A 25,754-nucleotide genomic window follows, 5' to 3' on the forward strand; every position below is an offset into this window, starting at 1 on the left:
CACGCGGGAGCGAGGGGCTCCCTCCCACCCCACCTCTGCTCCCCCATGCAGTCCCTGTGCACGGAAAAGACCTATGGGCCCTTCATCCACTGTGGGCAAATGCTGCACCTCAGCCTTTGAGGGACCCGCTGAGAAAACAAGATTAACTCCATGCCAGGTTATTGGAGTGGCCTGGGAAAGCCCCAGCGTGGCTCCGGGTTAGCCGCTCCCGGGCCTGCGCTGGCCAGGTACCGTGGTGCCACCGATGTTTCCCCTTGCAGACCCGGCAGAGCTCAGGCCTGGGTGCCACAGAGCCGGAGTATCCGTGGGGCACAGGCTTCCCCCTCCCTTTGTGTGCGAGGAAAGCTCATCCAGAGCGGCAGGAAACAACAGTTGAGAAACCTGAGAGGGCAGTGGGAGATGAAGGGATGCATGTGCTTGGTGACACTGTCTGTCCGTGGGGAGCCACTGAAATTCCTCCCTCGAGAGCAACATCAAAGCAGTTTCACCCCGCAGGTCCCTCCTGTTCGTGTATCCCCTCCCTCCCAAAGCCCACACAGAGTGCCCAGAAGTACCCCAAGGCTGGGGCCTTGCAGGTGCCCCTCTGGCATCACCCCTCGCGGACCAGTGGGCACGGCCAGGGCAAGCAAACCCTCCCGGCCACCCCGGGTGCAAGGAGGGGGGCATGGGAGGGCGAGGGTCCCCGTCGCCTGTCGCCCCACTGCCTCCTGCTCCCCCATCCCGCTCGTATACAGCAGCTCGGGCAGAAACCGCCTCTCCCCGCTGAGGTGATGCGGGTTTGGAGGCGGGCCGCCCCCGCCCCCCCCCCCCACCCCCCGGCGCAGGCCTGCCTGGCCGCCTGCGCGCCGTGCGGGGCAGCCGTGCGCGGAGCGGTGCGCGGAGCATGGCGCGGGCGGCGGCGGGCGGGCTGCGGCTGCGGCGGCCGCCGCTGGGGCCGGGGCTGGGGCCGCTGCTGCGGCTGGGGCTGCTGGGCGGCCTCCTGCTGCGGGGCGGCGGGGCGCCGGCGGCGGCGGCGGGGGGGGCCGAGCCGTGCCAGGCACCGCGGCAGTGGGAAGGGCGCACCGTGTCCTACGAGCACGGCACGGGCCGCAACACGCGGGCCGCCGTCTCCTACGACGGCCCCAACCAGCGCCTCCGCATCCTGGAGGAGAGGAAGGCGCTCATCCCCTGCAAGAAGTAGGTGTCCGCGGCGGGACCCCGCGGCGGGGCCGGGCCGGGCCGGGCGGGGCGGTGATGGTCGGCGCAGAGCCCGGAGGCGCCTCTCGGGGTGGGTGGGTGGGTTGGGGGGGGGGTGGGGTGGTGGTGTGTGTGGGGCGATGCAGAGGCGGAGGGAAGGGGGGGTGGGGTGGTCTCCCTCGCCCCCCCGCGTGGCGGGGCGGCACCAGCCCTGCGTGAGGCGGGGGAGCGCGGGGGCGGCAGCGGCGGAGCCCCTGCGGAGGGGCCGGCTGGGCACGGCTGCGGGCAGGCAGCTGCTGGGAATAGTCGGCGGTGGGAAACCCGTCACCGACATGACTTATATCCATGCTCCGTGTATCTACCTATCGATCATCTATCAATCAATCAATCAATCTATCTATTTATTTATCTATCATTCTATCTTGAGATATTTATGATCAACAGTATCAGCTTTTTACCCTTGGAGATAATTCCTTTCTCCCAACTATTTTTTTAAAATGGAATGGGAGCCGAGTCCAAAAATACAGCCTAAAATGTGAGGTATAATGGGTATAATGAGGAGATCGCGCTCAAATGCAGGAATAATGTCGCGGGCGGGGGGGTTCTAGCCCAGTAATTTGCTAACAAGTTTGAGTCACGTTTTACAAGTTCTCTGGTCGTTCTCGGTTCCTGCAAGTGCTAAGTCACTGCAGGGTGTCAGGATGCATCTCTTACCTGTGGTACAGTGTACTTACATTGCACAGGCTGCCCAGCCCTGGAGGACCTCCCTGTTCTTAATTTATACACTGTGTGTCTGTTAAGCCCATAACTAACCCAACAAAATCCCTGTGTCATTGTGCATTTCTTGATTTGCTGAAAAATAAGTGTAGAAAAAAGCTGACTGAAGAAGGGCCTCTTTTTAATCCTCAACCTGCCAAGCTCAGGCCCTGACAGGCTGGGTGGAAGAAATGATCAGCCCAGAGAGGCCTTCCTGAGTGAGACATTTCTCATACCGAGCATCAGTAACTCTCAGACACCGTGTCAAGACATACCTGCCAGTGTGAGGGTAGCCAGTCTGCCTGCACCTCCGCCTCTCCCACCTAAAAATTGTTCAAATAATAGTGCGTCAGTCCTGGGGATGTATAAGCCAAGGTGAAGACCAGCCTACAAATGCTGTATCATCCAAACTAAATGGTCTCTGCTATTGAAAGATCAATATTCCTTTTTGCTCCTGGCTTTTTTCCTGACAATGGTCAATTTCTTACCAACATCACATAGGCATTGTTTTAATCTTTCCAAACTGTATGCTCTTTCTTGGTCCTTTCTCTGACAGTCCCAAAACACTCTTAAAACTGTTTTATGAGTTTCATTTTCAAGCTTAGCTTTCCCTCATTGTGAATTTTTTTCTTCATTACTATTTTCATATGGGAGCCGTATGAGGAATGTTAAAGGCAACATATAGTTAGTTGATTGTTGGTGGCCTGCTAACATGCAACATAGAGTCTGACACTGGCTGTGCTCATACCCTCCTTCTCTTAGAAGTCCTAGGTTGACCTTCATGTTTGACAAGCATAAAACTGCACTACATAGTCTGATGCAAGCTTTCTCTACCTTCTAAGTTGTACTGAGCTCATTTCTTGAAGATTATGTTTATTTTATTTGAAAACTTTATTTTAAGATTGAATAATTATTCTACATTTTCCACTCCGGGCCAGATTTTGGCTTTTGCCAATATCTGCTCGTTTTACATTTTTGATAAATATTTGCTCTGGACACAGTTTCTCTGGGCTGGTAGTGCTAGAAAGAGTCAGAGTGCAGACAGGTGCACTTGAAGCATCTCTCTGTTGGTTTTTCCTGTATTAGTTTTTTGTTGTAGACAATCTCTGACCTCAGGGATCCCTGCTGTTTCCAGGCTGACCATGTTTTCTGCCATCCAAAACTGGAGGCTGGTTTTGTTATGTGCGCAGCTAGTGTCTGCTAAGGGCGTAACCCAGCTGCCATTGAAGTCAACGGAAAGACGCCCATTGATTTCAATGTGTGTTGGATCGGGTCTGGAGTTGTGATCACAACTTCATTTCACTGTGGACACAGTGAGTCATAAACTGAAGCCTTCAGAAGTTAGAGGCGAGGGGATTTATCCTGCCTTTTGAAAAATAACTTCTCCCCCATTCTGCTTTCACGTTGGCAAGAAAAGGGTAATTACGCCAAGGCAGTGACTACAAAAGCAACAAGAAAAATAGTGCTGTCCTGGTCTCTAAGGAAATTTCAGTCTAAATTCTCATGAACGGACACATTTTGCTCCTATCAGATGTAACTTACATGCGGCAATCAGGGTTGGCCAACAACCAAATTTTTATACAAAGCGTTTTCTGAAGCTTGCGAATGTGGACCTTAATCAGACACAGCCCTGTTTTAAGTTAGTTGACCGAGGTTAATCAGGGACACAAAGATCTGCCTGTGCGGAATGGCTTGCAGGCTCATAACCACAGGAAAACTTGAAACTTTCAGTTTTTATTGTAGATACATGTTTCAATTTCATGTAATTTGCTATGTGGCATTTTCATACCTACATCAACCCAGTGTTTTAAGTACACTCCTGAAAAGTAACCATAAGGTAAATATCCCATCGCTGCTTCGTTAACATCACTTCTTTGCTCGCCAGTCATTGCAAGAGCACCCGAGATGCAGCGACTGTGTTGGTAAAGGCTGCCCGCTCCCCATCAGCCAGCTGCAGCGTTGTCACCTGCCACCTGAGCACACACCTCGCTCCCTGTACAACCAAGCGGAGCCGGTTCGTTGAAGCAGTTGTTGATGGTTGTTTCAGCCAGCTTGTTGGGTGTGTGTTTCTCTGGGTCATACTGTTGGCTGCCTGCTCTCCGGCTTAGAGCGTAAAAACTACCAATGGTGATCCTAGGCTGAGCTTTTTAGAGGGGAACCTATTCCAGTTGGATTCATTACTAAATGTTCTTTTTCGCTTCTTTTACAGCCTCAGCCTTAGCTACACTCTGCATCTTATGTTTTCTCCAGTGTGCCTTGCCCCGCTGCTTCTTTCCCCTTCAGGATCAAAATTTGGGGATAGACAAGGAGGGCAGGGACAGTCTTCTCTTCTGGTTTCGTGTAGCACTCAGCTGATACCAGGAGAAAAGAAAACAAAACAAACAGAGGTTTTTATTGAGTAGATTGTGCCATTTCCCGTTTGGAAGAGGTCATGCCAGTAGGGTTATCATATGATGTGAAAGGAGAGCACTTGAAATGGTTCCCTAGAGCTCTTGAGGCAGAGCTGTGTCACGTAAAACACAGGACGTGTTTTTTAATCCTTTATTGCCTACTACATGGAGTTACTTCCTTTTGTGCTCTCTGTATATTAACCCTTCCTCGCTCTTGTTCAACCCTCTGCTGGCCACCATCTGAGGACACTTCACAAAATAGATAACAGTCATCAGCATGATTTTGCTGTTGGGGCAAAAGTGTTTCATTTTAAGGTAACATCTACCAGTTCAGGTTTGAGTATGACATCACTGCAGACTAGTGAGAAGTCCTGGCACTACAAAGGTCTAAACCAAAAATCCGACTGACTGCATTGTGGCCAGAACTTTATGTGTCCTGCATCACCTTTCATTTTCTTGGAGAAACAGAGCAAGAAGTGTACTGCCTGGCACTGCTGAAGCCACTCAACAGGCATTAGTGCTCAGTTATGAAGGAAGAAAAGCATGAAGAGGGAAGCAGAGCAGAAATCACGCAGGTGGCGTTTGAGGGCTGGGGTGTGCCTTATCACATGCCATATTCATAGAGATTCACCCTTATCTTCCATACTATTTTTCACAGAGTGATTTTCAGGGGAGGCCCAGTAACAGTTTGTCCTATGAAAAATGCGATGGTGGGGAGAAAAAAATTTCCATGTGGTCAGGAAAGTCAGTAGGAGGAAGAAAATTCATTTCTCTCTTCTACGAGTGTATTTTAAGAGTAACCTCCATGGGCCACTGTACAGTGTGCAGCACATTGGGGTGCCTATGTATTTGAGACCGCTAGGGTTATTGTCTTAACAATCGTAACTGCAGAGCAGAAAAACAACCTGGAAATATCATATCAGTGTTTATTTAAAAACAGAACTGCATGTTGGTAATTTCTTTAGTTTCAATTGTATTTGCAAAAGACAGGCACAGTTATGGGCAGGATTAACTCCTTTACTTGGCAACAAAAACTGCTAGTACAATAGAGGAGCAACAAAGCTGTGTTTAGAGAAATACATCTGTTATTCCAGCAGGCTGTTTGCATGCGTCAATCCCTGTCCTTGACTGAAGAGAAGTAGCGTATGGTCAGGTGCAAATATAACAGCATTTATCTGGAGAAGAGGTGATGACTTTTCAAAATAAACAGAGTGTGGGCACGTGTGTCTGACTTAACTACTTCTTAGTTGTTTTAGGATGTGTGATTGTAAAGGAAAAAACAGCGGTGTCTGACCTATTAAAATCATATAATCCATCCATTCTGTGGTCATTATGGTGACTCAACAGGCTAAGTATTGAGCTACCCTGAGCGACTGCAAATTTGTTTCCCAGACTTGGTTTTGGGAGTGGTTTCTGCAGCTTAACATTTAGAGGAATGAACGATGATCATGGGTAAAATTTTCAGAATTTTGGGAACCCAAGCCCCATTTTTTAAGATCATGTAGAGTGTGCAGACTTCTGAGACGCTTAGTTTGCAGTGAAACATAGAATTGAATTTTCAGCAGTTTCTCTAAATCTAACACAAGTTCTTGGAATCTAAAATGCTTCATAAGCTGCTCTGTATATAAGTCGCTTTTGAGAATAAGAACTAAGGGAAGGTACTCAAACCTCCTGCATTTACTTTCCTCCTATAGGTGCCAAGTTCTTTCAGGTGTCTGCTGCTGGTAACGACTGTGAGTTTGGAAAGGTGGCACTGGAAAGCTGCTTGTGATGGATGCGCGCTGGCAGTCAGACGCTAGGCAATAGCCTGAAGCACGCAGCAGTTGTTCTAGTGAGAGTTGTGTGCTGTTGGGGTATGGAGGCTTGCTGTACAAGCCTCAACTTTTGCATTTCCATCATAAGCCAATTTATGAGTCGGTTTACTGAGTCCCTCAGTGATGTTCCCTGCCAAGGTGGCTGGTTCCTTGGAGAAGAGCACTGTACAAGGAGGGAGCCATGGTCCACAAAGGCTGCGTGGAGGAGCATCTCATCTCGCCCAGACTGTTCATTCTGTTTGTTTCTGCCTACGAGAGGCAACAGCCATTTCTCTTTCCAAGTTCTTGATCTTGTTGAAAGTTGGCCAGGCTATGCAGTTCAGGGAGGCAGTGAAGCTAATTGCCTTTGTTGTTACAGGTGGGCTGGGTGGGAAGAGATGAAAACATCGCTCAGGTGAGGTGGTTGAAAGTCTTCAGCCATCAAGCTGCAGCACTAACAAGCAAGTGGACTCTATCAGAGGAAGCTGGGAACTGTTGGCTTAGGAGTGCTTTTGCTGTCTGGTGTTTTATGCTTTTGATAGCTTCCTTGGACAACAGTATCTTTGTCAGAGTTGTGGCAAAAAAAAAAAAAAGATAACTGAGTATGAATAAAGCAGATCCATTGTTTTGAGATGCCATATTCTGTTTAGTGCAGTGTTCTCAAAACCCTTGTTTATGCTAAGTACTCTGGAGCCGTTTCATACGCTACTGAAACACAGCATCCACCCAAACTGCAAAAAATAAAGTGGGTCTTAAGTTTGAAAGAGCAGGATCCACAAAACCCTTTAAAGCTGGAGAGAAAATGTAGATAAACAGTGTCCAGTGACTTCAAATTGATAATTTGCTGGAGTGCTGGTTGGTGTGCTTAGAAAACACTGTCAGACACTCAGTGGGGTCATTACTATCACATCAGTTATAGATATTGTTGACTGGGTGTTCTTAAAAAATAGAAGTTCTCATCAAGAAGTTTTGTTTTTCTAAAAAAACATTGTTAAAAGATAGACACTGGCACTATATTGCTGTTGATACTAGTGGATATTGGCTTAAGCCTTTTATCCATCTGAACCCTTTAAAGTTAGGGGAATACTTCCTCCCTCTTATCATCTCTTCCTTGTCTATTTGAACTCTTTGGAATAATGTGTGTTTGCATTGAAACTTATGGCTCATTTTGTACTGTTGGACATTATGGTGAAAACTTAAAGCAAAACCAGGACTGCACTGAAGATATAATATGCCTACATTTCTGTAATTCAGACCAGAGGACCAGTGTTTTCACAAGATAAATCACTGTCATTTTTATTCAGGGATTTTTTTACTCTTTTTTTTTTTTTGGTAGAGACGTAGAGTGGAGATGAATAGAGAGAGAGATTCAAGTTCATAATTTGTTCTGTGCTCACAGACAGCATGCAGACAGTCAATGGTGACGTGACTGCACAGCTAAACAAACACAATGAAAGAAATCTTTATATTCATGATCTTAATTTGGGCTCCATTCAGCTTGAGGCCTGAGGTAATTCAGATGGCACAACTGGCAACATCACGCCTATTCTCACAGGACCAAATGCCGTTTCTCTGAAAAAGTATCTCCTCTGAAGGATAAACCATAATCTTCTAATTCAGGGCTGATCTTGCACTGCTGTGAGCTGAGAAAAAAACTGACTGTACGTTGCTTTCAGAGAAATCTGAGGGGTAAAAGCATCCAAAGGACACTTTACCAGTTGATGCATTAGTCCTTCAATTGTAATCTGTTTAAGTTAAGGATCCAGGTCTTCTTAATGTAAAAAGGCCAGTAATTTAAGATAGTTTTAGGTATTCAAGAGCGCATTTACTGAAGTGCCCCCAGAAATGCCTCCAGAAATTTGTCCGTTTGTGTGGTTAGTATACGCACTATAACTCTCTAGAACCTTTCCTATCTGTAGGCTCTCCATATCTTCCCATCCCAGTTTGGTTCACTGCAATTACAGTGCATGACACGATAGGGTGGCTTAGGGCACAGTCTCTTCCCAGTGGCGTGTATCCATCGGTTTGCTGCTGTGGCTGTAGCTGTCCCTGGGCTGAGCGGTGGGCGTGTGCTGGGGCTCCCTTCATTGCAGGGTGAGGGAATGTGCTCCAGTATTGTCCCAGCAGCTGGCTGGGGAGCGGCTGTGGCACGTTCCCAGGAGCAGGATTTAGGAGGTACTACTGCGTCCTGGAATTTGGAGAGAGCTAAGACCAGGGGACACACTGAATTGTTGAGTCCCATGGTTTATCTTCCGTATGCAGTTGAACTGTATTTTCCTTGATATGCCAGAAAGAGAAGAGTTTTGAGTATGATGGCTGCATATGTTACAGTTGAGAGCATACTGAAAAGCTGAAGAGTTTGGGTTAACAAGCAAAAGATTTTTCTCTTACTTTTTGCTTACTTTTGTAACTCAGGGCTGCAAACTTAGTGAAGTCGATGAGAATTTTGCCTTTGACACAAGGATCTCATCCCAGGACTTTATGTTAGATGCACATTTGTAACATATGTGGGAGGTATGTACAAGAAATACATTTCTCAGTTTCCAATTCGAACTCGGCCTCAATTCCTGAGGTTGGTCCACACTGCCAAAACTGAAACCATCATTCAGCCTCTAGCCTCACTGATGACAGCAATGGTATAACTGTGGTGGACAGCTTTCAATATTGTGTCATCTGAGTGGAACTGGAAGATGTAGTGATAAAACCTGTGCCTCTGAATCCGGTCCACACCCTGCCTCTGCCAGCACTTCCAAGGATGAATTTTGGTAGGCGATTGCCAGTTAGAGGAGAGGAAGTGTTCAGGCCAGGAGGCAGGATGTTTTAATTATAAGAACAGAAGAGCTGGGGTTTTTTTAGCCTTCCTTGCATTTCATTTCGCAGTCCATTTGTTCACTAATGTACTTAATTTTCATGCTACTGCTGTTCATTGGTTAGTATTGCTATTGATTTGTTCATGTGACAGGAGAATTTATGTATGTTATCAGTTTATTATTTTGCAGTTCAGTGGATGCTCTTCTTGTGCTTTTTCCTGTCAGAGGTCATCCTGCTCTGAAAGTTTTCTTCTCCAGCTGGCGAACTGATTTATTTTGCATATCAACAGGGTTGTCCATTTATTAACTGCATGGGACAGGTTTTCAACTGGATGACATTTTCATAGACAAGTGAAGTCAGTGAAATGGTACTAATTTGTGCCTTTATCTGTATGCCAGGTCATTAGCTGATGCAGAATTGAAAGGTAGGGTTCAAATATCCTTCCATCCTCTCCATTTTGCTATGAACTGATGGCTAAACTTGACATGATTAGATGTTTTGATCCAGAAAAGGACAGTGGCATAGCAAATAATACTGATTTATTCAGAAAAAGCATAAATACAGTTCTCTGTCACATAACATGGGAGAAGGTTAAATTTAAAGGAGCTTTGGGAAAGAAGAATGCTTGCCACAGTGGCCAGGTGTCGTGAAGAGATAAGAGTAGGCATAAGAGGCATGTAAACAAATGTGTAAGATTAGAAACTGATGCAGTCTTAGAAATGGACTGTTGACAATTCAGGGATGAACATAGTAGAAAATAGGACAGGGTTTTCTTCTCAAGCCAGAATTTAGGCATCAGGTCTGTGCAAAGACTGGAGGAAAGAGTCTTTTCCCATGCCTGTCATGCTAGGGCTGCTTTCTGGAGAAATGGACTTGTGGCCATGTAGCCAGTGACTTTCGGGCTGTGGATCTGTGTAGCTGCAGCAGCAGCAATCCAGCTCGTGACCTTCATGTTGGCCAACTTCATCCCTATCTTCAGATGACCTTCAGCTTGGCCTTCCCTGAAGATTTGCAAGGAATTGCATGCTCAGCAACTTGCCAAGTTCTCTCTCTCAAAGTATTTTTACCTGTTGCTCTTCTTAACTCAAAGGGGAAATTATTTTCCCCTCCAAAGTGTTTTTGAGGCACGGTGTAGTGTCTGTCGTGCTGGGGAGGGGGTCATGTCTGGGTGGAACAGGGCCACCTTGTGCAATATTTTGGCTCTTCTAGAATAAGGAGCATTGTGCCCGGCAAGGCATTGCATAACCTGAAGGTACCACTGGCCAGTGAAACTTCTCCTCATCTCTGCCAAGCAGACCTGTTTCTTTCGGCTGTTTTTGTTTACTGCCTCACTTTTATGGCCCTGAGGGAGATGCGTGTATGTTGACAAGAGATCTTAGATTCCACAGGGAAACTATGTGTCCTCCTGAGGCTCTGGAGGACGGCTTTTTGCCTATGTCATGGTCACTCTCTGATACCTGAGAGTCACAGGTCAAGGACAGGATTTTCTGCCCAGAGTTTGTTCCCATGCGTGAAAGTACAGAAGACAGTACTTGTGAAACAGTCCTTGTTTTCAGTAATGTATTAATTTCTGGAGTTGGTACCTTTTATACTTACATACCCAGGAGTAAATTCGGGGTTTCCAACAGCAGCATAACTGTCCTTGTCTAAAACCTAATTTATGACAGGTGGTAGTAAGAAAGAATCACTTGTTTTCATCTGAACTTGTACTTTTTTTTCATCTTCTATAAATATAGATCCTTGACAAATGTTTATTTGAGAATCAGTTTAATCATTCTTTTGAAGGTTATGTGCACACATTTGGCTTTATGTCCCACTTGATTATTAAAAGGTGCTTCCCTTGTACCACAAAAAGTGAGTAAGGTGAGAGTAATTTTTGCAATTCTTGCTTTTGCTCTGAGAATTTTATTAGCTACATTCCTACAGTCAGTAGGGCTGTTCCCACAACTTAGCAATGACCATATTTTTGCTTTTTCAGATTTTGTTTTTGCATTTTCATGATTTTCAGAATTTCTGGCATCAGAACATGAATTTGGCAGGCACTTTCTTCTTGTACAGTGCACACTGTAGTTATTACAATTTTTCAGTCTTTGGCTACTAAGATTTCATATGTCTCGGGAGCTACTTAGCTAGTCATTCCATGAAAGCCTATTTTATCCCTTTCATTCCTTATGAAATTTACCCTTTCATTCTGGCATCATCCAGACTATATTTTGTGGGCCAAATCCAACCCAGAGGGAACTTCCATCCAGCCTTCTGCCTTTCCCCGATGAATAGCTCCTTGTTACTTTAATAATTGTCTGGCACTTGGATCCGCCTGTGTTGCTGCCCCTGTGTCCGTGTTGGAGGAGCATAAGGGACTGGATGCATAGGTTGGAAATTACCCCAGTCAATCACCCCTATGGATGAGGGTCAGTGGTATGCACTGCCATATTGGAAGTCACCGGTAATATGTGTGGATGCCACACTGCATGTGTATAGCTTATTTCTTTTGCATATAAAACAACGCGGGGTTGAGTGATCTTGGGACATTATTAATTTCTTGTCTGACAAAAAAAACCTCTAAGATTTTGGCAGTTAAGAAGATTTGGATTATCAGATATCCTTGATAGATACCAAATTATTCTAAATCTGGAGCTCTGTCTGCATTTTTTTGTAAATAAAAAAAGAACATGTTTCAAAACTTAATAGAAATATGTGTAGAACTGCATAACTGTCTGATTCAACCCAAAGGTCTCCAAAGAGCCATCTAAAAGCTAGAGGTATAAAAGCATATAAGGTTTCTAGCATTCTGGAAGAGTGGTAAAAATCTCGATCGCTGCCTTCTTTTGGATCTTAGAAGGCTGAAACTGTTTTGCTCTAGCTCCTCCTTAAATTGTAAACAGCAATCTCTTCATTGCAGTTGAAATCGTCTTTTAATATGAAATATCCAAGAAGTGGCTTATCCTTAAGTTCATTAAACTGATTTGCCCTTCTCAAATGGAAGGTAATATTGCATACTTACTGGATATTTTATTTTCTACATGTATTATTTATCCTGAGGACAGTTCATAATGAAATGTGATATTGTGACTGATAGCAAAACAATGCAGAAGACCAAAATTACCACATGTATTGCAACATCCCATATTAAGGTCACTTATGATGAACCTTGTTTCTTTACTCTGTTTAAAAAATAACATTGTAATAACGCCCTGCATATTTACCTTTTGGTCAGTTGAATAGTTCACAAGTAATTCATTCCAAAAATGGCTTCACTGACCCTTGTTGATTGACTTTTTGTGCAGTAATGTGCTCTTCAGAATCTGCTCCTTTATAGCTGTTGCCAAATATTATTTCATATTTTTGAGTGTATGTTCAAAACACCCTGTCAATTGCTTTACTGGAGTTAGCAGTAAAGCAGGAAAAGTTGTATGACATCTGTAACTAATGTCCCAGGTTGTCTATTGGGAACAAACTGTTTTCTAATAGATTTTTTTTAAGAACTAACTTACTTTTTCTTAAGGCTTTCATGGGGTGAGAAAAAAAGCCCCCCAAAACACCTCCACAGAATGGTACCACTTACCAGCAAGATAAAGAACAAAAACCTCTGCCTTTGTTCTGCTCTGTTCTTATTCTGAGCTTGGGACCAGTTGCAGAAAAAAAATCATGTAAGATAGCAATGAAGACAACCACTTACAAGACTTTCCACGGAGGTTTCAGCCGCTGATGTTGCCCATCTGTTTCTCTTGTCAGTTCTGGTACTTTCACACTTAGCAAGCCTTATCTGCTGCCTTCCTGTCAGTTCTTTGTGGGAATTCACGGTGAGGTTGCTGCTTCATCTGAAAATCAGATGGCTCAGTAGATAAGAGGGTTCCTAAAAATGTGGTATGCTTGGCATTTGCCATTTATTTTGGTCAAACCCTACAAAGGAAAGCTGGTGTGAGACCTGTATAGTGTTTAGCTGCTGAACAGCTGGGAATTGCTCCTTAAGTAGTCTGTCTGCATGGAAACCTGCTGTTTGTATGGATACCTGTTGTTTCAGAAATTAATATTTCTGAGGGGGAATGGCCAGATTTTCCCCAAAGTTTTCCAAGGACAGTTTTGTGCATGGCAGTGCTAAAGGCTTTTAAACACTCATATGGAGCACAGAGTCGGTGCAGTGAACGCAGCAAAGAAAGATCTCATTTTTCATTCTTTCAGTATCTCCTAATACCATTTGCAACTGTGGTTTTATCATATTCAGATACTTTTCTTGCCAGGAAACTTATGATTCTGCCATACTTTTAGGCAGCCAGCACTGGAAAGTTTACTCATGCTATGCACTTATGGTAATTCTCAGAGGATGTTTATTATTTGGAAAGCAGAGTTCCATACAGGATGAGGAATTCTTACTACAATTAGTTCCCAAATTAATGTATCACTATTTAATTAGATCCAGATTCGTTGGCCTACATCTTCTGTACAAGAAATAAATTTCTTTTTTCTTATCTGTGGTGGCATCTGGGGACTTGGACACCTCCTTATATCACTTTAAATACCTGTGCACAAAACACGCATGGATTTGCAAAGTCAGACTGGTTTGTTACCCTACCTGTTCTAGAAAAGAATGAAAGGGACAAATTTGGATAATATGCTTGATAAAGTGTGAAGGTGTGGCATCTCCTGTACTTTTTTATAGAGGGGGAAAAGAATTAGGGAGAGTAAAAGGAGATAAGAGTGTGAGAGTGGAGACACCCCTTATATTTTGTTTATCCCCTTGTTTGAAGAGTGAAAATGTAAGGGACCGTCTAACTGCCTCAACATAGCAGAAGATGAAAGGCTTGCTATTTTTTTAACTTATCTTCTGGTCTGCCTGTCTCCAAAACCAAATGTAAGCATGTAGATATTGATTCTCAATACATTTATATGAATTCTTTGTTTATTGGCATATTTATCTTAATTTTTGATTAGTTACATTGCCTGTAGAGTAGGTGATTTCACAACGTACATACCTCCTAGGCAGGTTATTTCAAGTTCCTAAATCTTTAATGTAAGTAATCTAATCTAGTCTTCTGAAGTAGAAAACAGTTGGCCATCAGAGATGGAGTCAGAACTGGGTATAATTCAGATACGTTCAGGGTACTCAGTCTGTCACATCAGTTGTGCTAATATAGTCAAGCCAGGTCAAAGTGATGTACAGTCTGGCACGGAGGCACGAGCTGCTGTTTGAGGCACCACCAAATGTAGGTACCACAACTGCTTAGTTAGAGCCCGGTAAAGGGATCCATGGTGGGTCAAGTGGGATCTCCTCTCTTACTGTGTTTTGGAAGTCTAACACATGTCTAAAACACAGTTTGGTTCTCTGGATTTCCTTCCTCTGAAAGAATGGAAAAATCCACTTACAAAGCTTGTATTATGTCTCTGCAGGATATGTATTGTAACTGAGATGCTTATATACTGTAGCAATAGTAACTATAAACATTGTTCAATGTGTTCAGTGTCCTTTGGATTGTATTTTTCAACCATGGAAGTGTTCTTTAAATATCCAGTATTCCTCTCCATGTTGGGCTGATGAGTTATCTGCTGTTTGCAATTGCTGCCCCCATTTATAATCAGTCTGGTCTTCATAATTCATTCCCCCCCCCCCCCCCCCCCCCCCCCCCCCCAATATTTGAATGCAGTTTCAGGCTGTAAAAATCCATAGATAATTTTTGTATTTTTTAAAATGTCACTTAAAATATTATGAAAAGAGGGAGAACATCTCATCATTACAATATGTGCATGATGTTTGCTGGGAAATTAGTATAGCGTATGAACAAGCATTAAATATAAAGACAAAAATCTGCTTAAATCATTAGCCCGAACTGTTTGTACTGAAGCAGCGTACGTAGAAATTAAGCTTTGTTAGAGCTGATCGTAGCAGCCTCCAGCTACAATGCCCCTGAGATACACCTGCTGTGTAGAGGGCTGGGGCAGGCAGTGACAACGTGGGGCTCGGTTGGCGCAGAAAGCTTTTTCCGTCCTCTGTTCCTCTGGTTGCTTCAGCAGCGAGCACACTGATCCTGATGGAGGGCGGCTGGCTCTGCTGGGAAGGGCTGACCCGTGCCACTGGGAACACCATCTGGAAGGGGACCCGCAGTAGCACAGCAGCGTGTCTCTGGCCAGAGAGCCTCCTGCCCAAAGCGTGGCAGCGCAAATAAGCAGTTTGCTGGAGGAGGTGGACCATATTGTCACAACCAGCGTGTTATAAAATAGCCATTGCTCGCTGCCCTGTAAAGCTTTAAGGATAGGGAGGATTTCCAGGGTGAGAAAAGTGATATATCACACAGGTCTCCTCTTAGGACTTGCTCAAGGCTTTGGGCATACCCCCACCCAGATGCTTTTTGTAAGAAGAGGTGAGAAGCAACTGAATCACCATCTTGGCTAGAGTGAGTTTCCTCTACAATTTTTGTTCCTTACCAGCTCCCTCCCTCAGAAATCGCTTTCCTGTTCCCTGAATGAGTCCAACTACAGGGTTAATGCAATGTAGAGAACCTGGGAGAGCAAGTACCCCAAGAGATACAGCAGACCAGAAAACAAATGGATAAATGAAAATGCTGCAAAGATTTCTCATAACCTAATTCATTTTTCTGAGTTTCCATACTCTGAGAGCTGTAGGATTTTTGTCAAGTTAGCTGTAGCAAATGACAACATAAAAAAGGCCCCAAAGAGGAGTTTTTATGACAAAAAGATGTTTCAAATAATTTAAGTGTTTGTAGTTAAGGATATAAAGATATTAATTACTTTTTGCCTAAAAACAAAGCCCAGAACACTATAAAGAAGAGAACAAGAAATGTCATGAAAGCCAGAATATTCAAAAGTCGGCTTAAACTTGTGGAAATATATTTTGGGGAGTTGAGAGTGCATAAAACATGTTATGTTTCCTTTCCAGCATCTCCTCAGATTGCCCATTTGAGATAAGTTGATAGCTGTGTTAGGTTTTAAACATTTTTCAGTTTTTTTTTTTCTTCTAAATGGAATGGCTAATAAACACCTAATCTAACATCTGTAAAAATCAGTGAAACTTTTCTGGCTGATTTCACAGGGCTTCGGGTCAGGTTAATGTATAATTTTGGAGAAGGAGTTATACAGCCAGATTTATCTCTAATTACATAGCTGGTAGATGGAAATTGTAAACAGCGGGAGTTACATGAGGATCTGCTGTTACGATGTGGAAAGAACAATTGCCTCTTGACAGCCAGGGGAAATGTAAGAGATGGGAGGGAAAATCTGATGGGCAGAAAAGTGATTTCTGCTGATACACTTCTCTGGGGAGAGAACTCAGGAGTTTCTTATGCAGTCTTTGAATAGAAGAAAAGTGTCTAGTAATGTTGGGCACCTCACTTTTGCAATGGTTACACTGACACACTGAAGTTTACAAAATACTGAATACTGTCCCTCTGAAAATTTGTCCTTTTCAAGTATCTTCATGTTGAACATCCAAAATAGGAAGCTGTTCAAAATCACTGGTCAGTTTTGAAAATTTTGCCTATTAAATGTATAAAATAACGCAATTAGAAACAGCAAAAAACTACAATATGCAAATATGAGACATTGTGTAAATCTTAAATAATTATGAAGTCATTTGTACTTTAAAAACAAGAGTTATTTTCATATTTGTTATGGTTATAGGGATGGTAAAGGAAAATAATTTTGGCATGTACAAAAGTTCAGAATTCATATTAATTAAGAAAAGCTCAAAGAAAACTGTGGCTCCCTGGCAGTGTATGTATGACACTGGGCTCTGTGTCAGGAAAACACCCCCAAATTAGGTAGGCATACCTGTTTGCTAAAGACTTCAGTTTGTATTTGTGTCAGATGCTAAATGGTAAAGCTATTTCTGTCATGTTTTAAGCAGCATGGGTAGTCTAAACATGTTCAATAGGTCTAGTGACCTTTTCTTGAGTAATGGAAAACTTTCAGCTGTGCCAGTGCAGTATATTTATACCAATATTATTTACAGGTCTTGCCCTCCTTGCTACTGCTTCTTAGAACTGTCCTTGAATGAAAAATAAATGTGTCAGGTTTTTAATACAATTAAAATGGCTATAAACATTCTTAAAAATAGAAATGTATTCTTAGCTATGCTTACTTTAGCTGATTGCTATGTCTTCAGCAACTGTTGTTTCTGTGATGGACTAACAGATAATCTGTGAAATGGTTCTGCATCAAACACACTGATGTGTACCCTAAAGCAAGTACTCAATAATTTGAAGGAAAAGGTTTTTAAATTCATGTTCATCTATTAATTATTTATGTATTTGCAGTCCAGCTGATTTTTAAGAACATACTGAGGTCTGCCATTTTCTTGTGATGCATCACGGATATTGCTTACGGAGGATTCCTACAAGCAGTATACATGTGGTGACTGCTGAAAGTCCCCCACAAAAGGCAGAGAAGTTGTGGATTACTGGAGAGCTGTAATAACAAAAAGCACAATAACTCAATAGAGGACAAAAAAACCCAGTTTTGTGAAGAGCAATTTTAACAGATAGTTCGACCTTTTAATTATTCCCTTTGAATGCTGAGCATGTATTATTTGAATCCTATCATCTCCCCAGTCCTGATTTTAGACAGTATTTGTCTTTAACTCATTCAGGCACTGAAAACAATGTGATGGTGTAATTAGGGTTAACTGTAAAAGTGAACAGAGCTGAGGATCATCAGTGTGCAGGAGATGGCACCATCCCTCAAATCCCCAGGCTCCCTGTGTGAAATAAGATGGAGGCTCAGCCCTCCGCTGGGACTCCTCAGAGAGGATGCACCGTTGCCGCCATTGCTTTTGAGAGGTCTCAGAAAGCGATCCCTGAAGGTTGTTCAGCACCTTTGGGCAGGTAGCAGTGTCAAGGATCCAAGTCATAGAATTGATAATGTCAGGACTAATTGATTAAGCTTAGCTATTACCAGAAGAGATGAGCAGCCACTGATATTCTCTAATCACCTACGTGTAAGTCTGGGAAGGTCACCAAGTCGCCATATAACCTGTTCCTCCATCCTGGAGAAGCAAAGCTTTATTTGGGATGTCTCTGGCCCCTGGTTTTCTTACCAGTTCTTGTAAAAGCTGGAATGTAAGAAGACACACAGACGTTTTCAGAGTATCTCATAAGTAAACTCTGCTTGCTTAAAGTGATACTGTTTTCTTCCAATGTTATCTTCAGGTAACATGCAGAACAATTGATATTCTTTTCTAGCTTTTTATATACTGGACAGCTTATCATGTGTTTCTACCTCAGTCTTGTAGACTAAACATGCTCAGTTTCTTCATAGGTCCTGTTTCTTAAACATCATACCATTCTTACTGTTTTCTGGACTACATCCCATCTGTTTATCTGCTCCCTTAAGTGTAGCATCCAAAACCAGGAACAGCATTACCACTCAGATCTAATCAGGGCTAAGCAGAACAGAATAAATGACCTCCCTAATTGACCCAGAACTGTAAACTTGCCTTTCTAAATCGTTACCGTGTACTGTACCACATCTCAATGGATATGTGTTCAAAATGCCATTTGCTTTACAACCATAGAGCAATTAATGTCTGTCCCTAATGATATGTTTTCTCTCACACAGACATTCCCTTCTTGCCCGTAATTCTTTTACTTTGCACACTTTCAGTCAGCTCCACCTGGACTTTTAGCACACCAATGTTTTGTATTTGAATCCAGTCACTAATTTATGCACTCAGCAAACAATATTACTTTTGATTGATAGCTGCTGAAGGAAGAAGAAGAAGACCTGCAGAAAGACTTCTGGATGAAATGAAGAAATTATTTTTACATTGGAGGTGGGGAGGGAGAATGAAGTGCAGTGCCAGGACTTCACATTGCGTTTATTTCCAGTGAAGTGAATCTCCATCTTGCACAAAGTTTATTTAAAAATAAGCTATACTCAGATCTTTGGATAAAGATGTTAGAAAGTTAAAGTGTACTTAGCTTTCAAACTGTGTTGTCTGATTATCCTAGCTGGCCTGACTTCCGAACTCCCTTGAAAACAGACCTAGTATTTTTTTTTTTTTTTACATTGGACAGATATCTGAAAGACCTGAATCATCCCTCTTAAGGAAATCATTGCAGATGGAAGGTGGAAATCATTACATCTTGAGGCAGTAATCTGGTACAAGCGCATATTCTCACAAATTTTTCCAGGGAATATTCCATTGTGAATGAAAAGTTTGCTCTATCAGAATAGGGAGCTACTCCCCATCTGTTCCAAAGGGCAATCTGTTCCTCAGACTTCTTCATGATTACTTTTTATACAGGAATGCAAACTGAAAAGCAACTAACTGGCCAAGTTTATGCATGATGGGATTTCCAGTCTCAATGAGGAGCAATGTAGTCCCTGTTCATGGTATCTGAAGATCCTTCTCTGTTTATACACAGAAGTTAAGATGTGTAAGAAGCTGCAGTGCCCAGTCCTAGCTGAAAAATTGGTGTTTATTTTTTATTATTCTTTTATTCCAAAGTAAGCATCTGGAAAAGGGGGATTGTTTAGTTATTTGTGATTAGGGACCTCATTCTGCTATGCCTTTCTGATGTGTAAAATAGATATTACCATATTGGGGCAGAGCTAAGATCCAATTTAATATCCTGTCTCTGAGCCTGATTCAGAGAAAGGTGTGAAAACTCCAGATAAATCTGACAATTAGAATCATAGAATCATAGAATCATTTAGGTTGGAAAAGACCTTTAAGGTCATCAAGTCCAACCGTTATCGTAGCACTGCCAAGTCCACCACTAAACCATGTCCCTAAGTGCCACAGCTACTTGTCTTTTAAATACCTTCAGGGATGGTGACTCAACCACTTCGCTGGGCAGCCTGTTCCAATGCTTGACAACCCGTTCAGTGAAGAAATTTTTTCTAATATCCAATCTAAACCTCCCCTGGCGCAACTTGAGGCCATTTCCTCTTGTCCTATCGCTTGTTACTTGGGAGAAGAGACTGGCATCCACTTCGCTACAACCTCCTTTCAGGTAGTTGTAGAGAGCAATAAGGTCTCCCCTGAGCCTCCTTTTCTCCAGGTTAAACCACCCCAGTTCCCTCAGCTGCTCCTCATAGGACTTGTGCTCTAGACCTTTCACCAGCTTCGTTGCTCTTCTTTGGACACGCTCCAGCACCTCAATGTCTTTCTTGTAGTGAGGGGCCCAAAACTGAACACATTATTCGAGGTGCGGCCTCACCGGTGCTGAGTACAGGGGGACAATCACTTCCCTAGTCCTGCTGGCCATGCTATTTCCAATACAAGCCAGGATGCTATTGGCCTTCTTGGCCACCTGGGCACACTGCTGGCTCATATTCAGCCAGCTGTCGACCAACACCCCCAGGTCCTTTTCCAGCAGGCAGCTTTCCAGCCACTCTTCCCCAAGCCTGTAGCATTGCATGGGGTTGTTGTGACCCAAGTGCAGGGCCTGACACCTGGCCTTGTTGAACCTCATACAATTGGCCTCGGCCCGTTGATCCAGCCTGTCCAGATCCCTCTGCAGAGCCTTGCTACCCTCAAGCAGATCAACACTCCCACCCAATTTGATGTTGTCTGCGAACTTGCTGAGGGTGCACTCGATCCCCTCGTCCAGATCATTGATAAAGAGGTTAAACAGAACTGGCCCCAAGACTGAACCCTGGGGAACACCACTTGTGACCAGCTGCCAATTGGATTTAACTCCATTCACCACAACTCTTTTGGCCTGGCCATCCAGCCATTTTTTTACCCAGCGAAGAGTACACCCATCCAAGCCATGAGCAGCCACTTTCTCCAGGAGAATGCTGTGGGAAACAGCGTCAAAGGCTTTACTAAAGTCTAGGTAAACAACATCCACAGCCCTTCCCTCATCCACTAAGCGGGTCACCTTGTCATAGAAGGAGATCAGGTTAGTCAAGCACGACTTGCCTTTCATAAACCAGTGCTGACTGGGCCTGATCACCTGGTTGTCCTATACGTGCCACATGATGGCACTCAAGTTGATCTGCTCCATAAATTTCCCGGCACCAAGGTCAGACTGACAGGCCCGTAGTTCCCTGGATCCGCCTTCCGGCCCTTCTTGTAGATGGGTGTAGATGGGCATTACACTTGCTAACTTCCAGTCATCTGGGACCTCCCCGGTTAGCCAGGACTGCTGATAAATGATTGAAAGTGTCTTGCATGAGCACTTCCACCAGCTCCCTCAGTACCCTTGGGTGGATCCCATCTGGCCCCATAGGCTTGTGTGTGTCTAAGTGATGTAGCAGGTTGCTAACCATTTCCCCTCAGATTATGGGGGCTTCATTCTGCTCCCCATCCCTGTCTTCCAGCTCAGGGGGCTGAGTACCCAGAGAACAACTGGTCTTACCATTAAAGACTGAGGCAAAGAAGGCATTAAGTACCTCAGCCTTTTCCTCATCCTTTCCCCTTGCATCCAATAAAGGATGGAGATTCTCTTTAGCCCTCCTTTTGTTGCTAATGTGTTTATAGAAACATTTTTTATTGTCTTTTACAGCAGTAGCCAGATTAAGTTCTAGTTGGGCTTTGGCCCTTCTAATTTTCTCCCTGCATAACCTCATGGCATCCTTGTAGTCCTCCTGAGTTGCCTGCCCCTTCTTCCAAAGGTCATAAACTCTCCTTTTTTTCCTGAGTTCCAGCCAAAACTCTCTGTTCTCAGTCTTCTTCCCCACCAGCTCATCTTTCGGCACATGGGGACAGCCTGCTCCTGCGCCTTTAAGATTTCCTTCTTGAGGAATGTCCAGCCTTCCTGGACTCCTTTGCCCTTCAGGACTGCCTCCCAAGGGACTCTGTCAACCAGGCTCCTAAACAGGCCAAAGTCTACCTTCCAGAAGTCCAAGGTGGCAGTTCTGCTGGCCTCCCTCCTTACTTCTCCAAGAATCGAAAACTCTATCATTTTGTGATCGCTATGCCCAAGATGGCCTCCAACCATCACATCACCTACAAGTCCTTCTCTGTGCACAAACAACAGGTCCAGCAGGATGCCTTCTCTAGTTGGCTCCCTCACCAGCTGTGTCAGGAAGTTATCTTCCACGCACTCCAGGAGCCTCCTAGACTGTTTCCTCTCTGCTGTGTTGTATTTCCAGCAGACGTCTGGGAAGTTGAAGTCCCCCATGAGAACAAGGGCTAGTGATTGTGAGACTTCTCCCAGCTGCTTGTAAAATATTTCATCTGCCTCTTCATCCTGGTTGGGTGGTCTATAACAGACTCCCACCATGATATCTGCCTTGTTGGCCTTCCCCCTGATTCTTACCCATAAACACTCAACACTATCGTCACCATCATCAAGCTCTAGGCAATCAAAACACTCCCTAACATACAGGGCTACCCCACTGCCTCTCCTTCCTTGCCTATCCCTTCTGAAGAGTTTATAGCCATCCATTGCAGCACTCCAGTTGTGCGAGTCATCCCACCATGTTTCCATGATGGCAACTATGTCATGGTTTTCCTGCTGCACAATGGCTTCCAGCTCCTCCTGTTTGTTGCCCATGCTGCGTGCATTGGTGTAGATGCACTTCAGTTGAGCTATTCATCCCCCCACCTTTTTGGGGGGAGAAGCTCTAATTCCTACGTGACCATTCTCAGGCGCTTCCGTGGTTTCCAGCGCATCAATAACCCTTGTGTCTTTGCTGCTGCATGAATCTCCATCTCCTACCTCCACTGAAACGGCAGACCAAAGGACCTTGCTAGCACACCGTCCCTCAAACATTGGCGTGCTGCCCCCAGGCTTGTCTCTAGTGAGCCTGGTTTTCTCCCTTTCCCCCTTCAAATCTAGTTTAAAGCTCTGTCAATGAGCCCTGCTAACTCCTGTGCAAAGATCCTTTTCCCCCTTTGAGACAGGTGTACCCCATCTGTTGCCAGCAGGCCTGGTGTGTATAGACTGGCCCATGATCAAAAAACCCCAAATTCTGCCAGTGACACCAGGCTTGGAGCCAGGTATTGATATACTGGCTCTTCCTGTTTCTTCCCTCATCGTTCCCTGCAACTGGAAGGATAGAGAAGAACACTACTAGTGCTCCTGATCCCTTAACGAGTTGTCCCAAGGCCCTGAAGTCTCTCTTGACTGCCCTCGGACTTCTCGTTGCAACTTCATCGCTGCCTACCTGAAAAATCAAGAATGGATAATAATCAGGGGGCCATACCAGGGTAGGAAGCTTTCTCTTCACATCTTTAACCCGGGCCCCAGGGACGCAGCAGACTTCCCCAAGAAGTGGGTCTGGTCTGCATATTGGGCCTTCTGTTCCCTTCAGAAGGGAGTCTCCCATGACAATGACCCGTCTTTTTTTCTTTATGGAAGCAGTTTTGACGCAGGGCGTAGGCTGGCGTAACCTGGGTGACACCTCCAAGCTAGATGAACCATCGTCCTCGTCATTGTTCGGTTCCACTTGCAGAGCCTCGTAACTATTATGCAAGGGCACCTGGGAAGGTGGGGCAGTCACAGAGGAGACGCGCCTGCTGCGCCGGGCAGGAACTTGTCGCCATTGTCCCCTATCCCTTAAGTCACCATGTTTAGCCAGGTGGAGAGAGGATAGGGAATCCTCCATATTGGGCGTCCTGTCTGCCTGTTGGGCCTGTCCCGGGGAAGGTAGGGTGCGATTCCAGTAGTCTGTGTCTCTCTCTCGCACTCCCTGATATCCTCAACCCACTCACCTCCTCCCAGAGCTCTGTCACGAAGCGGAGGAGTTCCTCTACCTGGGGGCACCTCCCACAGGTGTGCTCGCTGCTGCCGGCCGGTACTGGTGTAAGAGCAGGGCACACCCTGCAGCCTGGCACCTGGGAGGCAGCGTGTTCCCACCGGAGCTCTGTCTGGGAAGCTGCCTCAGTCGTGGTGGGTGCAGAGCTTAGAGAGGCCATGGCTTTCTGCTGGGTGGATACCATCGCTCCCCGGTCGAGCTGGCAGGGCTTCAGCGCCCTTCCTGCATGCCCTTCCGCGCCAACGGCCGCGCCACACCCTTACTGACGTGCCACGCCCTGTTTGCCTGCCCTGGTCGCTAGCGTTCTCTAAGGGCTTCTTTTATAGGTGGGGGGCCACCGTTTCTCCTGGCCCCATCCAGGTCCCGTCAGCTGCTGTTGTGCGAGCTGCGGGCTCCTGGCGGCTCTCTCGGCTCCGCCTGAGGTTCCCCCGGTTCGGGAACCCCCCCTGTGCACCACGCTCCAGCGCTCCGCTGCGGATCATGCCGGCACCGGAGCTGCTTGCCTTGGTGATCGAGTGCTAGTTTCGGTTACGCCGCGTTTAAATCTCCCGCCATTGCTCCTGGCCCCACCCGGGTCTCGTCAGCTGCTGTCGTGTGAGCTGCGGGCTCCTGGCGGCTCTCTAGAGGTAAAATTAAAAACAGGAACACAGGTATGGTTTTTTATGTTCAGTATATTTTTTTTTTCTTTTTGAGATACTCTCAATCATTGTAGCCATGATTTTTCTGACTCTCTCTACATGTTGAGTTTCTGCTTCCTTTTTGTTGCATTTTTCCAAGCTCATAGAGTGCCTTAATATAATTGCACGCTCAAAAGAGCATTTCCATGTCTCAGTTTTGAGCATCCACTCTTTCAATTGAGTTATTTACTTCCCTTCTGTATATAGCACAAAAAGGATGAGAAATATAATAAATAAATGATAATGTTCCTCTGTCATTTCCCTCTTTATTATTCTGTCCTTCGTAAGGTCTTTAGTATATATTGAGAGGTGAGTCCTGGCCTTCCTCATTCTTTTTGGTCTCCTCTAAGCCCTGCTGTGATTTTCCAGTGACCTTTATTATTATTAACCTACTCAGGGCAGCAAGGCCTAACTGTACTAGACTTTTTTACAAACCCAGAACAGGAAAATAATCTCTGACCTCAAGTATAATTTGATATCATGTGGTTCTACTAGTATATACCGTATTCTCTAGGAGGTGATTCCATTGATTCATTGGAAAGCATTATGGTATTCTGGCCACATCTTCCATTCCTTTCCTTTTGAGCTATGCTGTTGTCTACCAAGGGCTCCAATTCACGAATATACCATTACTTATGGAAACACACAGATACTCTCTATTAAGGACAGTGTATCTTTTAGCCCCTTGCAAAACACAACTCCCTGAAACACAATGCTTTATTGTTTTCCTGAATTTCAACTTCAGTTAGAATGCGTTGTTCTCAGGGGTGCAACTTGGTGGATCAGACCGATTATTATGGAGTGTCAAATAGCTAAAAAGGGACAGCAAGGGAAACAGCATTCTTGCTGAAGAACTTAATTTCCCTTAGTATTTGCCAAAGTAGCTAATCTAATTTATGGGAAAACAATTAAAAGAATAAGACATTGCATAATTTTTTTATTGAGTTTCATAATTATAGTCACAAAAATATGTCATCCTTTAGTTGGTGTAGCTTTGACTTTCCAGCTTTCGAGTCCTATATTTAAGGTTTTCTTTCTACACGAACTTCATAATTAACAGGACTTAAACTGCCTAATTCTCTCTGCTTCGGAAACTGGTAGTGCTGTCGAAGTTCCTCATATACCTTGCTAATTAGATACCAGATACAGGGGGCTTGGTCGCCTTGAAAATAAAAAAAGGCCTTTACAATCTGTGAGTGATTTAAGTCAGACTAAAAAATACTGCTTTTACACAATATCAGGTTACATTTACTGTCACAAGTATTTGCACAATACTGTATTTGTACAATATACCATAGTCCAGCACCACTGCCAAACATGTGAGATCAAATATGGTAAATTACTGTTGTTGTTGAGGTCTGATACACCAGAAGAAAAACACAAGTCTGAAATTACCGAAAACTTCATGGGAAAGAGGAAAGGAGTTCCCAGAAATATACTGAAAAACGAATGCTTCTCAGTTTTGAAATGAGCTCACCAGAGCTTTC

The 25,754-nt window shown here is 44.4% G+C and overlaps 1 protein-coding gene across 1 annotated transcript in view; it reads left to right on the forward strand.

Annotated features, from left to right (window-relative positions):
• Window positions 1-883: 883 nt before the first annotated feature.
• The window catches only part of EPDR1 (ependymin related 1), a 36,371-nt gene continuing 11,500 nt past the window's right edge, over window positions 884-25,754 (forward strand). The window contains exon 1 of the mRNA XM_050915669.1: window positions 884-1,176. Within this exon, the coding sequence (XP_050771626.1) occupies window positions 884-1,176 (293 nt within the window). The remainder of the gene's footprint in view (window positions 1,177-25,754) is intronic.

The sequence above is a fragment of the Gymnogyps californianus genome, chromosome 2 (genome assembly GCF_018139145.2).
Source record: "Gymnogyps californianus isolate 813 chromosome 2, ASM1813914v2, whole genome shotgun sequence".
NCBI classification, from domain to species: Eukaryota; Metazoa; Chordata; class Aves; order Accipitriformes; family Cathartidae; genus Gymnogyps; species Gymnogyps californianus.